Genomic DNA, 17,170 nt, shown 5'->3' with positions numbered 1-17,170 from the left:
TTCTTTGGGTCAAGCCAGGATGCCCCTCCTGTAAGATAAAGAGTAGGATCAACACATGTTTCAGAAGAGGCTTGTCCTCCTCCACAATGACATGGAAAACCTAGAACCTTTGAAAGCCAGTTTACAAAAGCACAATGGCCGGAGCTGTTCAAACACTGTTCTCACTGAAAAGGTGCACAGCTATGGCCACTTTATGGGAGCTGGGAGCACACACTGGCATTGCTTTGAGTGCTAAAATTATTACTCAGAGCCACTTAGTTCTCTTTGAGCCTTCACAGTAAGTCTGTACTTGTAATTACTGCATTGAAGCACCCTGGTACCACTGAAAATCAAATACCTAAATCCCAGAGGCACTTTTGGAAAAGTGAAACTCCTAAAACAAAGGTATGTGTTAATTCAGTGTGTTATCTGTGCAAATCTGGGTTAGTACCTCCTTATTCCACACACATCTAACATCCTGAATTGGAAGGGATCACTGATCCAGCTCCTGGCCCTGCAAAGGACCATCTCCAAGAGTCACACCATGTGCCTGAGAGTATTGTCCAAGTTCTTCTTGAATTCTGTCAGGCTTGGTGCTGTGACCACTTCCCTGAGGAGCCTGTTCAGTGCCCAACCACTCTCTGGGTGAAAAACCTTTTCCTAGTAACCAGCCTAAATCTCCCCTGACACAGCTTCAGGCCATTCCCTGGGTCCTGTCGCTGGTCACCACAGGGAAGAAGTCGGTTCCTGCCCCTCCTCTTCCCCTCACAAGGAAGCTGTAAACTGCAATGAGATCTCTCCTCAGTCTCCTCTTCTCCAAGTTGAACAAATCAAGTGACCTCCTCAGCTGTTCCTCGTATGGCTTCCCCTCCAGGCCCTTCACCATCCTCATGGCCCTCCTTTGGATGCTCTCTAGTAGCTTTATATCTTTCTTATATTTTGACACCAAAAATTGCACACAATATTGCACAGATATTACCTTTTCCTTAACATCTGTGTCTTTCCTGCCTTAAAAAAGATCTAAGTATGTACCAGATGAGCTTGTTACTTGATTTTAAAGGCCACACAGCCCACCTGCTCTTCTACAGACAGCTGTTCCAGGGTATAAGGCTACTTATGAAGCTTCAAGTCAGCAAGACACTTATGCAGTGAAACTCTCAGTGACTTAAACTCTCCAGATATCCACACAGCCTAACAGGAGGAGAGAGAAACAAAACCTCAGGGATTTTAAAGTACGGCTGTTTTAGAAGTGAGGGCTTGCACTCACTGTCTTGGTTTTAAGAAAGGCAATTTTAAGGTGCACATGGATCCTCATGTTTCATTTTCAAATCCAACTGGACTTCACTGTTCTCAGATGTGACAACCTGCGAATCAGACTAACTAAAGTGCTTGGAGTTAACTGCATAGACAGACTTCTTGCCTGAACAAACACCATCCAATCCTAAATAGGGTCTTAACTGTGCAAAATTGTCAGCAATAGCTTTCAGTCTTAACTGGCGTGAAAGCTCAGAATGAAGTACTGGCTGGCTTTTCCCTGATTCTCTGCTCAGGCTACTTAGTAAAAGGGCAGTTCTAGGCAAGCCTCTACTCTCCTCCAGTCTTTGTTTCCATTCCCTATTTTTGGTCTTATTATCACACAGCACTGAAGGAATACACTCATTCCTACGAAATTACTGTGGTAAGTGGAAACTTTGCAAATAACCCAAATGGGTGACCACAGACATTATGGGAGAACCCAGGGGGTTTGGGGAGGGAGAGGAAGGGAAGCTGGAATTTATTTTGTTGTTTTACAGCTGCTGTATCCCTAAGTTTAGTGGCTGAATAGCTGAAGCAGCATGCTGAAGGAGACAGGTTCCTGATCTCTACCTTCTCCTTCACATTGATGTTTGTCTCTCAGAGACAAACACTGGCAGGCTTAGCAGTAGTGTCTGAGGCATGAAAATGCCCAGCTGACATGACACTCACTGCCAGAGGTTACAGACTTGTAGTAGGAGAAGAAAATACAAATTTTATCCATCTTCTTTCTCCCTTTACCTTGTAGCTCATATCCTAGAGGAAATGCATTTTTTCTGACAAAGACTACTCAGATATATCTGGTGCAGCTGAAATCTGTATTTTTTTTCCTTAAATCACCATACACTCTATAAAGAATCCAGGCAAGCAGCTCCATGCACCCCACATGTTCCAATAGCTTGAGACTGTCCTAACAGATACTGCAGAGGACCAGGACCATTCTGTGCACTCTCACTACAGAGGAAAGGTGTAGGCCAGCTATTAATGAAGCTGAAATTTGTGGTAGCACTTCCTAGTAGTTACCTGATTACAGTTACATCTGTATTAGACTGAACAGGTTCAGTGCCTGTCCTCTGACTGTAAGGGCCAGTGACACTGCCCAGCTTGTGGCCATGTGGCAGCATTCTCCTTCTCTCCTAAAACCAGTCTCCATGATGTCTCCTGGGAACAGTTTCTGGCTTGTGTTTGGGCACTGCCTGAGGAGTATGGGCTGCGTGGACCAAAGCCATCCCAAGAAGCATGCTGTCAGCATGAACTCATCAGTCACCACTTGTGCCCTATTTAGCTCATTATATTTTTTATTGTAGTTATTAAAAAAAAAAAGGAAGTGCTCTTCAGAAAAGAACAAAGTTATGAAAATGATTTATTTGAATACAGACTTACAGGCAACTGTGCAACAGTGAAGCAGAGTATGGAGTGCTGTGGGGACACAATGAAAAAGTCCTTCCAAAACCATGCAACAGCTCAATCGGCATTACAGGAGTTTTTAGACCATGATTTTAGGAGCAACTGAAAAAGAAAGGAAAAAAAAAACAAACCAAAGTAACCACGCCTGGCAGCCTAGCTCTTATTTACTGGGAACTGTAAAATAAACTCTGGAGGCAATGTTATTTTCTTAAAGAGTCACTGTCAAATAAAATACAATAGAAAACACACTTGCATTTCAAATCTATGTGTCTCCTGGTGTTGTATGTCACACAGGCTGCAAAACTAGCAGATGCTACTAGCAATACTTTTTTTCTTTTGCCTGGTGTGCTGGCAATCTTGAGGGCTATTTTGGTGGATCTTCCACACAGCAACAGGAAGGAGAAAACATTTTTGAAAGTGTGATTGTAAAACCACAAAATACTGACTTGGGAACTCGGTCACTTATCCTTGAAGCTGCCCTTATTTCAAACCAAAAGTAACCCAACAAATATGTACTAAGTTCTCTAGATTCCCCACCCTTACCAGTCACCATTTCCTCAGCTATAGACAACCTTAAAACAGTCCTTTTTAAAACTGTCACTGCTGGCTGGGTTGTGCTATTCTGTAAATAAAGAGGTTATTTCCTCCTCTATATCCAGAATCCTTAAACCTATTTTCTTGCCTCTTTTTTTTTCCATAAGACAAACAGAACAAAGGAAACTTCTATCCTTCTAACTTCTGGCTTTGCCAGTGCCTGCTCCCTGGTATACTGAAATATATTGATCTCTGGCCCAGCAAGCCATCCTCGTGCAGGGCCCAGCTGTCCTGGTCTCTCACTGCCCTCTGGCCAGAGTCTCCTCCAGCAAATCAATAATGTATTCCAGAGCCTGCTTTTCCCTGGGGAATGCAGCCTGCCTCCCTCCACGGGTTCAGTTCAGGCGGAGGAAATGGAGGCAGCAGCCATGGTCTGGCTGAAGCGCTGGGCTAGGCTGGGCTGGGCGGGGCTGGGCTGGGCTGCCCCTGCAGCAGGCAGGACTTGGGATGCCAAATCGGCTCACTGTCACTCCTTGGGCACCGGGATGCTGCTTACAATCTGCAGCACCTTTCCAGGTGCCTCAGCCAGGCAGGTTGAAATGGAAAAACAGCCGTCCTGACCAGATCTAAATGGGAAGAGAGGTATTTTTGGATAAACAGAATATCTCAAAGGAAATTAGTATTTTAGTCAAATGCGGGGTTAAGAGCTGTGCCTCTTGCACAATTGTGTGAGGATGCAGTCTGTAATTACAGATGATGTTCTAATGTGTTTTTTTTTTCCTGTGCTCTGGTGAGCAGAACAGCCAGTGACCACTTGGTGAGCCCATGGTGAATAATTTGATTTCTTCTCTGTTCTGCCTCTGCTTGTGTGTCTTCATATTCCAAATGTTGCCCCAGCTCTGCTCTGACCAGAAAATTATTTATTGGTGTTGATCAGGGGCTCAGAGATGGCCAAGTTACTCATGAACACTAATGTAGATGTTTCTACAGGCCTTCTGGAGGAGAGGGACAAGTTTTCACACCATCATTACTACTCAAGTGATGAGAGACTCAGGGTGTTGTTATAGGAAAACTTTGTCCTTTGGCAAAGGAAGCTGAAGACATTCCCTCTCTCTTGGATCCCATCTCCAGTTGCCCAGTCCCATTCTGGTGGCACAGTTTGCTGCCTCCATAGTAGAACTGATACAATCATTTATGAGGTTAGCCTGTAAATCATCTGCATTGCAGGCCCACAGACAGTTTCATTAGTGTGTTTGGGAGCTGGGAGCTGCCACACAGAGGCAGGGAACAGCGTAAGGGCAGATGAGACATGAAGGAACAGAATCTAGCTTTGATACTGCAGAAAATGTTCATTTAACTAAACCTTAAGGCCAGTAAAAAACATGAACAAGGGACACTTGGATTCTGAGTCTGAGTCACCTCCAACTTTTGGTTTGCTTACTTTTTCAGAGTATTTAGAATTTCTTTGCAACCACTTTATTGGGACAACAAGCCTGGTGATCTCAGCTGTAGCTGTAACAGCACAGGTTGGACATCTGAGAATGGGCTACATACCTGCAGTGGCCAGCATGCTGGAGTTTAAGCTGATGCCCAGAGTTGTGTAAGCAGCTCTGTCATGCTGGCAAAAAGAGATTCCAGTTCTGCTAAGTGGTGTTTAACTACCTTGCTCCTGAGACCATTCTGTCTCCATTGTACCTCCCTCACATCGCTCACTATACATGTTCCAGTTTCTGCAAAAGGAGAACAGGAGCCATCTGGATAACATGCCTTTTCTGTGCCCAACTACAATTCATCCCCAGAGCACCATCCACCTCATGCCCTGAGGACGAGAGGCATCCTGGGGAAAACAACACACAATCCTGCCATTGAAACCGGCAACATGCCGAATATATGCAGAAGGAGGATAAATTAAGAACAAGTCCTGCAGCATAATTTTTCAGGCTATATTAAAAGCAAGGAGAGTATGCTCAGCATCTGAATTCATGTATGTTACCACAAGATCATTAGCAGGCTTCATGAATGCTGTAACTACACAGCATGGCCTTCTGCCATTTGAGCTGGAGGATTAACCTCTGTCAGTGGCAAATTGCCATCTTTTGCACAGATGAGCAGTGTAAGGGCTTGATGCTTTCTTGCTGTTATTTGTTGACAGCAGAGAAATAGCAAGTTGTGGGCGCAGCTCCATGTTTCCAGCCCAGCTGGTCCATCAGCTGGGGACATCCCACTTGCCTCAACTCTGTAGTAATGATGAGCCCCTCCACTGTTCTGCTTCCTTGCCCTGGTTTTGGGCAGGATTAGCATGGGTCAGGGCAAGGGATGAGGAAAGATGGTGCAAGGAGAAGGCAGAGGGCTGCACAGCAGTGCTCCAGCAGCAGCTGACTCTGGGACCACCTGGGCTGTGGTCAGCCAGCCCCTGAGGGGGGCCCTGCTCCACGTTTGGGAGGAAGCTGATGAAGAGTAGTCTTGCTGCCTTTGTTCTTCCCAGGCAGACTATAGATTCCTCCCCTTAAACGCATTCTGTTTCTTCCCCTTTGCACGTTTTTATATTCCAGCTTCCCTGCCTGCCTCCCCATGCACACTAGGACCCTCCGCGCAGCTACAGCTCCCATACTCGGGTCCTATCAGATGCTGTAGGAGGAGACTTGCAGCACCATCTGCCTGCACCAGATCCCGCCCGAGCTCTCCATCGTGCCCGCCACAGCCGACCCTTCCAGCCCCGCTATCCCGCCGCCTCCTCCAGCCCCGTCACCTTCCGCCGCCCCGCAGGGCGCTGCCTCCCCCTCGGCTCCCCCTCAAGTACGGTTCCTCCCCTTTCAGCCGGGAAAAAAACCTCCACGCCAGCTCGGGCCCACTGCCGCTTGCCTGGGTTATTAAAAGTAAATAAATGTAACAAGTGGTGCGCTGACGAAATTTGGACGATTCCCCCTACATAAAAAAAAAAAAAAAAAAAAATCAAAACCAAAAACACAAAACCAAAAACACAAAACCAAAGCACTCCAGCGCTGCGTGGCGCTGATTTCTTTCAATTTTGAGTTGCTTTCTCTTGGGTTCTCTCCCCCCCTCAGCGGGACGGGAATCCTCTGCCCTCGGCCCCCGGGAAGCCGCCGAGCGGGATCGCGTTTCCATGGCGGCAGCGGCCGCTGAGCCGGCCCGGCGCCTCCTTCCCGCTGCTGGGCGGGACAGGCGGGAGCGGCCGCAGCCCGGCCCGGCCCTGTCCTCCCCCCGGGGTCCTCTCCGAGGAGACAGGAGGGAAAACTTGAGGGAAACGGAGAGCTAATACGGACAAATCTTTATTTTTCACCCCAGGGGATCCTCCGTTACCCTGCATGCAAGCTGTGTGAGAGGAGCGCAGCCCCGAGGGCTGCCTCAGTGCAGCCATTTCCAAGCCAGAAGTTTTCCCCATCCCTGGCTAGGCTAGCAATGACAGCTTGTTTTTTCCAAGGGAAGGCTAGTTTTCCTCAGGATATTTCTATGTCCCTGTGGAAAACGCGACGGTGGCTCCCCAGGACCAGAAGTGGAAAGTAGCAGCCAGCGCACAAGAACATGCCATGCCAGGGAAAAGGGTCCATGGCCTGTGCCTGAGCCACTTTGGGAATGTGGGTTTCCAGGACAGCTCTTTTACAAGTGCAGTTCAATACTCCGCTCTCAACCATTCAAGTTTTTACTAAAATAAGTGTATTTCATGAAAAACTCAGTGTTAAGTATCTCTTCAAAGATCCCACTGCTGATCAGTTGGAGGACTGATATTGTAACCAAACTGGTCTGAAGCAAAAATCACTATTCATTCAAGGATATATCTGTTTTTTCACACATAGGCAACATTTCAGTCACAAGAAAGACCAGAAACACAGCAGCACTGTTAACTCCTTTCATTTTGCTCACAATTTTGATTCTGAAATCTTTCATGAAAATAGACAACATAATGTTCTTACAAACACCAGAGTTGTTGAAATTATATATACATCATTTAACTTTAAAAAATCAAGATCATTAAAAGAGTCATCAACAGTGTATTGCTAGCATGTGCTATGTAACTGCATACATTATGCCACGTCTTATTCTAGGAAATGCAAAGAAACCCATTGCTTCCAAAATGATTCACTCCTCCAGCCTGGCATCCAGTTTCAAGTGAGTAGCACAGAAGAGTAGCGCATCCTACACGTTCCCTGCAAACTTTGTTTAAAAATCAACTTAAGGAATCCAGGGATGGGCAATGCTCTGCCACAGCCAAACTATATACACATATTGTCTTGTGCTGGAGCCCACTTGGCTATGTAATTGTACAAACTTGTTCGATATTTTGATTATTATGTTGCCGCAAAGAACTCTCACCCAAATTAAATAGTTTTGGAAAGTTCCTTTCCAAGCATGTGTGAAGATTAGAAGCCCCTTAAGGTTCCATTTATGGGCTATTAATTATTATTATTATTATTTATGTAATTCTCTTCTCTGCTAAGTACTTGCGACTCCATGTGCTTAAGGAGCTTACTGGAGGGATTCCAAAGCAAGGATGTTGCAAAGCAGGAGAGGGAAGAAAAAGCCTGCTGCTTCTTAGAGGAAGGAGACATGTTATGTAGGGCTCGTGGAAGTTGTTGTACTGAAGCATATAAAAGGTGGAAAGCATAAGAATAAGGGACAGTAGGTGCATTTCAGGTGTGTGCAAAGTCAAGACAGTGGGAACAAGAAGCTAAATTCACAATGGTGAATTAAAAGGTGCCAGCAGTTCCTTTGAAGCACCTTAGCTTTTAACTGCTCTGGTACATAATAGCATCCACAGATTTGAAATAAGAGACCTGTTCCCTTCTGAAATGCCTAGCATCAGCAAACTGAATAGGGATCTCTCTGAAATAGCTGTAGGAAATGCTAAGGAGAGAGACACAAGTTAACCCCAAGGGGCTTAGGCTCAGATTCTTAAAGGTAATTAGGTACCTTTAAATACAAGTTAGACATCTAAATCTTTGAGGCTCAGGGTCTTAACTAACTCTGGACTGGAGGAAGTCTCCTTAATTGATTCACAGCCATGAACCCTTTCCTGGATTTGGATCCTGTTTTGTCTTTCAGAAACTGAACAGGGCATAGTTTTATTATGACAATTAGGCTGGCATGGTGGGCAGAAATGGTCTCCAGGAAACGAGAGATAGAAATGTGGGGTGGATAGGAAATGTATAAAAATGTATAATCATTGGTCCCTTGTGGGGAAAAAAAACACCTTACTTTTGGTCAACAATGAGGTTTTCCTAATGTAAGAAAGCCAGTAAAAGTGAGGGGAGAAAGGTGTAATTCATCATGCCATGGAGCAGCTATTCATGTATTCTGGGAATATAGCAGACTTGCTTTTATTCGTCTCAGGCATAAAGATCTTGACATTGCAGTCACAATAATTTACACTACATGCAGGAATTTTAAATTAATTCCTTGAAGTATTTGTATGTGTGCTTTGGTTTGGGCCTCCGGCACATATTGCATTCCACACACAAGTCTTGAGGGGTTCAAAAGGATTCATAGCATACATTTCCTGAGAGTTACATTATTAGAAATGCAGTCATATATTTGCTTCTGTATAATGTTCAGCTTTTAATAAATTACCTTCTCTTTTTGTGTCTTTCTTCTGTCCCTGTTGCCTACTATCATAAAACTACAGTTTTTCTCTTTAGGAATCTCGACATTCATTGATTTGACATTATTTGTGGTGTAATACTCAATAGTTATGAAACCTTTCCTGCTGTAATGTTATGGGGTAAATAAAGAAGAGGTAATTTTAAACGCATCAAGGCTCATTTTTTACCATGTCAGAAATTCATAGTAATAGAAATGTTTCTATGATATAAAATCCAGTGGAAATAGTTTTCTTTCAGGTTCCCTGAAGCATTTATAGCCCAAATATTACAGTTTTGCGACATTCAATTACATACCTGGTTGAAATAGGATGTAAAAATATTTGTTTCCTTTCAGTAACTGATGGAGGGAGAGTCTGGAAAATTGTTTTAATTTTTCATATTTCCATTTTTAATAACTTGGAATAGGGCAAATGGAACAAGTCAACTCCTAAATAATGTCTCATTGAACCAATTCACTCCCTTTTCCACAAAAAAGATGTGAAGAGGGAGCCTGATGTACGCTCCTCTTTCTTGTTGAGCTTCCCGTGGAATATCTCCTCCCAAAAGACTGCGACTGTTTGCAGCTCCTTTCCTAATCTCCACAACAGCTACACAGTTCTCATCTTCCTGCCCCTTCTCCCTGCTTCTTTCTCTCTTACAAGCCTTTGCACCCTTCCACACCTGGCTAGACTAGAGCTGCATATTTGTCCTCGTGCTGTGCATCAAGGAATGGCATAGGGGTCCTAGCAATGACTAAGAATCACATCAAGGCCAGGCTATAGCAACTGAAGAATCATGAAGGATCACAACTGGAGTAGGAGAATTGTCACATATTGAGAGCTGTAGAGTACAGTCATAAATACTCCTACACAGTAGATGCTGTGCAGTGTTCACTGTGATGACTCTTATACACTAAAGAGGCTGCTGGAATGAATTAAAGGAATTCAAGGGCTGCTAAAATGGATTCAGTTCTCAATGTGTGCCGATCCCCTAGAACCCAAGCAGAAAAAGAGCTGCCAAGGTACATTAAGTCACTTCTGCATCCCTTCCCCCATCTGTGCCCTTGAGAGGTGATGCAGCTCAGCATTTGGTGTCTCGTTATCCAAGTTAGCAGATCTGGTATAAATCTAAAGCGTTTTCAGGGCAGGAAGTGGTAGGTGGAGATATCCTAAGGGCTGGAGCAAGGCTAAGACACAGCTGCCAGGGAAACTTGGGTGGGTGAGTGAGTAGGAGGAGGCAAGAACATGCCTGGCAAGAGAGCGCCTTCCCAGGGATGAACACAGCTGAGAGGGAGAGTGATAGAGAGTGTAACTCTCAGCAGTGATTGGGGTGGGCTTTGTCCAGTGATCATTTTAAGACCAAATGCAGAACACAACTCCTTCCATTCTGTCATAGAGAAGTGAAACCGGAGAAGCATCAACCTTCTCTCTTACTCCTCCCCACATCTCTCCTCTCTCCAAGTAGAAGAAGAAACTTTATGGACTGAGGGTATTATTTCCTAAAATCCAAAATAACCTTTTCGCTCCTCCCAAGTATTCCTTTCACATTGTTTATTGATTGTGCTGTTGTTACCAATACAAAAAAGTCTGAGGAGAAAAATGTTGTACTGAACTGAGACATAGCCCTCAAGCATAGAGATGGAAAGTAAGTATCAGAGGATATGCATGGAAATTCCAGCTGTGTTGCCTTCTTTATAGGGTCTAACTCTGTATTTCTTCTCAAAGCCAGCTCTGGGGGAGCATCACTAGGAGGCCTGCTGGCACCTTCCAAGGACTGAGTGGCCTGGAGCAGTTAGCAATCTCCAGTGTATCAGGAGGATATTTAGGGTGTATTGTGATCAGAAGCCATGCTCCCACTAAATCTGATTGCTTACCAACTTCTCAGAGGGAAAAAAATCGCTAATAATTAGATCCTGATTTTATTGGGAGATCTTGAACCAGTAATTGAAAGGTCTGCCTGTGGGCTAAAACAGCTCTTAGAAAGTTGCAAGTAAGAACTTGATACAAAGCATGATTCCAGGCAGGAACTGTAGATTTGTGCATAACTGATATTTTCAGCTCTGACCAGGAGCTCACAAGCTGGCATTGCAAGTTACATAGAGGTAGAAGTGTCTTTGCTGGAACTGGAAGGCAAGGGCATGTCAGCTGTGGGCTCAAAGGCAGTTTTTTAAATCAATGAGAATGTAGCAATCTTTCAGCTTGGTTGTAAGAGGTTCCTAAAGCCTGTTACTCAGCAAAAGGCTAATGGAGCAAAAGCAGATTAGACAGCGGTTAAGGCTTTCTTTTCCCCCCTTTCCTAAATGAGTTATACACATCTGGCTTTGGTCCCTTTGTTCTGGGTGCAGTAACAAATATTTGTCATGTGAACATATTCTCTATAGACTTCATAAAGATAGTTTGTATTTTTAAAAAGTGCTTTTCATCTTATCTCTGCATACAGATGGGTTCTCCCAGATATGTTTGAGAATATTTGAGAATACAAAGCAGCTAGAGAAACAAGTCTGCCTGATGGAACTTAACACATTGTTTCTATATCATTTTGCAAAAACAAAACTGAAAGCATAGGTCCTACAAAATGCTGAAGTGAATGTGTTCATCTAGGAAAGTATAGTTAAGTTTCTTCTGGGGGAAAAATGATTCATTTGAGTTACAGTAGGAAAAGGATGATTTCCTTTGTTTAAGATTCCATGGAGAATTCCTTATTTGGAAACTCTGCAGTTCCCTGTATTTGGGAGAATCTGTTTGCTGTTTCCTAAGGGTGTGTTTCTAACTGTGAGAACAGCCTAGATTTTAAAGGCAGAGGACTTTCTTCCCACTAGGAATGCAGTCTACCAAGCTGCTTCAGCTGCTTCTCTGTCCAACTGAACATTCGTCTTTCATTCGAATATTGAATTTAGTTATCTGTTTGGAGAATACAGATTGAATCATCATCTTGTTATTACGTCCTCTTTGGACTGTAAACTTTAAACAGGCAGATAGTAGTTCTAGCCATTTATCTGAAACAGCAGGTGGTTTGAACAGGAAAGAACAGGACATCGCAAGAGAGGAGAAATTATGCAGCTGGAATAAATTAAGTGTCTCCATGTAAAAATCTGTATTTACCATGGCTCCAAGAGTGTTTTGCATTCATTCACTAAAGCAACAGCATGGGATTTTGTAGAACGGTGTTTTTATTCATGGCAGCAAACTAGAAAATGTCAAAGTGACTGGGAAAATTCCTTAGGATTTATGTTTTTAGTTAATGCTTAATCAGACTTTGCAAAAGCCAACCAATCTGATAGAGTGGTGAGATAGGAGTCAGGTCAGACACAAAATCCCTATTATAACATCGGTAATAACATTATAGCACCATAACTAGTAGCTTTGTTTTCAAAGTAGGCTGTAAAATATGCTCTGAGTTGAAATATAGTGTATGTAATTAGATTTTCCTGCAAAACTTGTTTCTGGAGGGCTAATATTCCCAGCTGCTCTGGGTAAAAAAAAAAAAAAAAATTTAGATAAAAGCACACCAGAGCTCCATGCAGAAAGGAAAAAACTAAAAATCTAATTTTGCAATTTTCATGGTCTCATTAACCTGTAGGTAACTCTGACTTCTGCATTTCTGCAGTGTCAGAGTATGGCTACATCTCACTGCTCACAAAAAAATTGTTGGGAGCAAATACGAAATAACTGTTTGACTTTGTTAGAATTGCATAGAAAATTTGCATGTTATTGTTTCGAGCATTATATTTTCTTCTTCTGTGGCTGTGGCATTCCTTAAAGGAGATCTACATGCCCAAGAGGCAGGTGGAACCTGGGCAGATACAATGGTTTGCAAGAGCAGAGGGAACTTGTGCAGGTAAGCAGACTAGTGCAGGATTCCTCTGGCTCATACAACAGTCATGATCAGACGTCCTCTCCAGACCTGAAGAGTTTATGGGACAGAGAAAGAGAAGTTACAGGTCTCCATCCTGTTCTGGTAGCATTTTACCTGCAAAAAGGAAGCTGTAGGCCTTATTTTGACTTTCTACATGTGGTCGGTAGCTGCACTGAAGAAAGACACAGTATGGAGTCTGCACATGGGCTGCACACTCTGCCTACATGCAAGTTTCTCCTGGCAAAATGAAGAGCCATTCCTGAAACAGCTGGGGGTCATGCTGTACTGTCAGTCCCCCATGAGGACTGAAGGGGAAATAAGTCATCTACAGTGGAGCAGTAGAAAGGAAGAGATGATAAACAAAAGAAAAAAGTCACATGAGTTTTTTTCTTTGTTTTTATTTCTAAACCTGTACTTATTCCTGGTGAGAAAGTAATCAGCAGCCAAGGATTTTGAAGGGAGGCAAGACATAAAATCATCCTGTTTAATACCTTTGTTGGTGATCTGGATGAGAGGATTGAGTAAGTTTACAGATGACACTAAGTTTTGTGGGAGTGTTGATCTGCTGGAGGGTAGGAAGGCTCTGCAGAGGGATCTGGACAGGCTGGATCCATGGGCCAAGGCCAACGGTATGAGGTTCAGCAAGCCAAATGCCACATCTTCATGTGGGTCACAAGAACCCCATGCCGTGCTACAGGCTTGGGAAACAGTGTCTGGAAAGTGGCCCAGCAGAAAAGGAGCTGTGGGTGCTGTTTGAGAGTTGGCTGAACCTGAGCCAGCAGCATGTCCAGGTGGGCAAGAAGGCCAATGGCATCCTGGCTTGTATAAGGAATAGTGGGGCCAGCAGGGCCATGGCAAGGATTGTCTGTCTGTACTCAGCACTGGTGAGGCCTCACCTCAAATCCTGTGTCCCATTCTCTACCCCTCAGTACAGGAAAGATGTTGAGGTGCTGAAGCATGTCCAGAGAAGGGCAACAAAGCTGGTGAAGCATCTGGAGCACAAGTCTTACGAGAAGCAGCTGAGGGAGCTGGGTGTATTTAGCCCGGAGAACAGGAGGCTCAGGGGAGATCTTATCACTTTCTACAACTACCTGAAAGGAGGTTGTAGCCAGGTGGGGGTCAGCCTCTTCTGCCAGATAACAAGCAAGAGGACAAGAGGAAATGGCCTCAAGCTGCTCCAGGGAAGGTTCAGGTTAGACATCTGGTTAGGCATTAAAGGGTGGTTAAACATTGGATTGGGCTGCCAAGGGAGGTGATGGAGTCACCATCTCTGAAAGTGTTCAAGAAATGACTGCACATGGCAATTAGTGGTATGGTTTAGCTGGCATAGTGGTGTTTGGTGAAAGGTTGGACTCAAATAACTTGGAGGACTTTTCCAGCCTCAATGATTTTATGATTCTGTGATTCTATGATTATTGTAGGTGACCTTGTCTCTTGCTTTCCTCCTCTGAAGAGGAGGAAAAAAAAGTATTGCCACTTCTTATTTTTGCTGTGTGCACATGAGATAAAGTGAACCAGAGTGTCCGTACTGCTGCAGAGAAACATGAGGAATCAGCTACAGCCTCACATTACCTGGAGCCCACAGGCTCCCCCACCATTTGGCAGCCGGGCAGAGCAGGGCTATACCCACCCAGGCTAGGGGCACAGTTTTGCCCTTATAACTCTGTAGTTAAAATATAAATATGTTTCCTAGATTCCTCCTTATGATAGCATGAAAATATCTGAAACTTTGAATTACCTAACTGATATTTCAGTATTCTGCTGCTTACACTTGGAAAGTCTCTTCATTACTAGTTCTTCATGCTTTCTCACAGATTTGGCCCTTTAAATCACTTTGGTGGTTTTGTTAGTTTTTCATTACAGCTAATTTTTTTTTTGTAAAAAATTGCATAAATTACTTCACTGCAAAAATGTCTCGATGTCTCCTTGTTTTTATGAGTTTGCAGTTTTGGCAGTATTGGTGATTTTCAAAGAGATCAGAGACTCTCTAGTCTTTAATATGAAACTGTTAATTAGATTCTGCTGCAATTAAATCTAAATAAAGATTTGCTGTCTAAGCTATTTAGCTCTGTTAAGACTGTTCAGCCATCAAATAAACCTGCTTTGTTTTTATACCCAAACAGCACAGGTCTTGAAGATTCAATAAAGCTTCTAGGACTGTTTCAGCTTCACATGTAAGAAAGAAATGTAAAGTTGCACTATTCACTGAGTTCTGATCAAATCAACGTGAGCCTGAGCAGACAGTACTTCTCACAAAAAAAAAGGGATGTATTAGATTTGTGTGGCAAATTTTTGGTAGCAGGGAGGCCACAGGGGTGCCTTCTGTGAGAAGATGCCAGAAGCTTCCCCTATGTCCAATAAAGCCAATGCCAGCTGACTCCAAGAGTTCATCAGTGACATTGGTAGCACCTCTGGGACAATGTATTTAAGAAGGGGGAAGAAAAGCCAAAATGTCAACTTCAGTTGGGAGAGAAGAGTGAGAATATACGAGAGAACTGACTCTGCAGACACCAAGATCAGTGAAGAAGAAGGGGCAGGAGGTGCTCCAGGTGCCAGAGCAGCCCATGGTGCAGACCACGGTGAGGCAACTGTGTCCCTGCAGCCCATGGAGCTTCCAAGGTGGTGCAGAGATCCACCTGCAGCCTTTGGAGGACCCAACGCCAGAGTAGGTGGGTGCCCGAAGGAGGCTGTGACTCTGTGGGAAGCCCACGCTGCTGCAGGCTCCTGGTAGAGACCTGTGACCCCATGGAGAGAGAAGTCCACTCTGGAGCAGGTTTGCTGGCAGGACTGGTGTCCCTGTGGGGGACTCGCACTGTAGCAGGCTGATCTTGAAGGACTGCAGCCGATGGAAAGGGAGCCACACTGGAGCAGCTCATGAAGAACTGCAGCCCATGGGAAGGACCTACACAGGAGAAGCTGGTGGAGGACTGTCTCCCATAGAAGGCATCCCATGCTGAAGCAGAGGAAGAGTGAGAGGAGTCCTCTCCCTGAGGAGGAAGTAGCAGAGACAATGTTTGATGAACTGACCTCAGCCCTCATTCCCTGTCCCCCTGTGCTGCTGGGAGGGAGGGGGTAGAGAAAAATGGAAAGAAGGGAGGGGTGGGGGGAAGGTGTTTTAAGAGTTAGTTTTTATTTCTCATTGTCCTACTCTAATTCGATTGGCAATAAGTTAAATAAATGTCGCCAAGTCAGGTCTGTTTTGCCCCTGACAGTAACTGGTGAGGGATTTCTCCCTGTCCTTATTTTGATCCATGAGCCTTTCATTATATTTTTTCTCCCCCGTCCAGCTGAGCAGGGCAGTGATAGAGTGGTTTCGGTGGGCAGTGGCATCCAGCCAGGGTCAATCCACCACATTGTTTTCCAAATTTATCAGCACTTTAGACAGAAGTAATTTTTCAGACAGTTGTATTCTGAAGTGAGAAATGTGAGGTGACGATTAAGGCTGGCTGAACTGTAAGAACAAACAGTCATAATGCTCCTCAAGCCCTGCAGAAATAGCCCCTATTCAGTTATTTTCAGGGTATATATTTGTCTATGTGAGCTCTGTTAGGTCTACTCATTGGGTCAGTTTTAGGAATGTTAATTTTTCGTCAATTTGAGACAGTAATTCTGACCTCTGCTTAAGAGTTTCCTCAGTGTTCATATGATCACCACCTTTTCCCTCATGTACCATCTTGATATTGAAATGTTACAAGCCAGCACTAACCCAAGGAATAAATATAAAGAAATAACATGACAACTCCTGACAAGTTTTTGCAAAGTTGCTCAAACAGTTGCCGTGAGTATGAAAGCATTTAGATGAGCACATTTACTTGTTACCGTCCTTGTTTATCCTTAGTCCTGCACCATGAGTGGTTTTTTCCCCCATAAAACTGTAAACTCCACTGTTGGAGCTAAGATTATATGGGAATTTCATCTTTTATTTTCTTTGCCATTGATAATTCTAATGGCTGCAAAGAAAGAGAAGGAACTGTATTCCATAAAACACTGAAATTTAGAAAGAAAAAGCAGTGCTTTAAGTTTTCATGGCTTCTGATTTAGAGAGGCCTGACTTACTGTGACTACTTACCACTGTACAGGGCTGCACAGGCATTGTGATGGCGGAGAAGCTACAAAAGGAAATTTAATAATTAGTTTTACAACAGTTTGAAGTGTTTATATTTCTCCATACACATTTTTCGTAGTACCTGTTGCTGATTCTTATACTAAAATAAAGTGTCACTCACCTGTGACAGATTACCATGACTACTAATTTATGTCTCAGCCTGTTTTACATTAGTTGTCCTTTCCTGACTCCAATAACAATTTGTTTGTTTAGTTTGTGGCAGATGTGCTAATCCTGAGGATTAAAAAAAATGAAGAGCTTCTCCCCCACATGTCCCCCATTTAGGTGCCTCCACACTGTGGTTATTTATTTTGGGCAACATTGTTAGGTTCTTTTATTTGCTTTCTGGTTTCTCAGCTTGACTCATATTTTCCAAGCACTATGCAAGTGCTGTGAGGGA

At 43.8% G+C, this 17,170-nt stretch overlaps 1 protein-coding gene across 1 annotated transcript in view; it reads left to right on the top strand.

The window, feature by feature from the left end:
* The window catches only part of ZNF704 (zinc finger protein 704), a 130,456-nt gene extending 113,553 nt beyond the window's left edge, over positions 1-16,903 (top strand). Inside the window, exon 8 of the mRNA XM_051770289.1 lies at positions 14,789-16,903. Coding sequence (XP_051626249.1) covers positions 14,789-14,800 — 12 coding nt within the window. The 3' untranslated portion in view covers positions 14,801-16,903. The remainder of the gene's footprint in view (positions 1-14,788) is intronic.
* The last annotated feature ends 267 nt before the right edge of the window (positions 16,904-17,170 follow it).

The sequence above is a fragment of the Manacus candei genome, unplaced genomic scaffold, assembly GCF_025592945.1.
Source record: "Manacus candei isolate 608988 ecotype Guabito, Panama unplaced genomic scaffold, ASM2559294v1 h1tg000008l, whole genome shotgun sequence".
Lineage (NCBI taxonomy): Eukaryota > Metazoa > Chordata > Aves > Passeriformes > Pipridae > Manacus > Manacus candei.
Note: the sequence above shows the minus strand (reverse complement) of the source record. Positions and strands in the feature narration are given on the sequence as shown.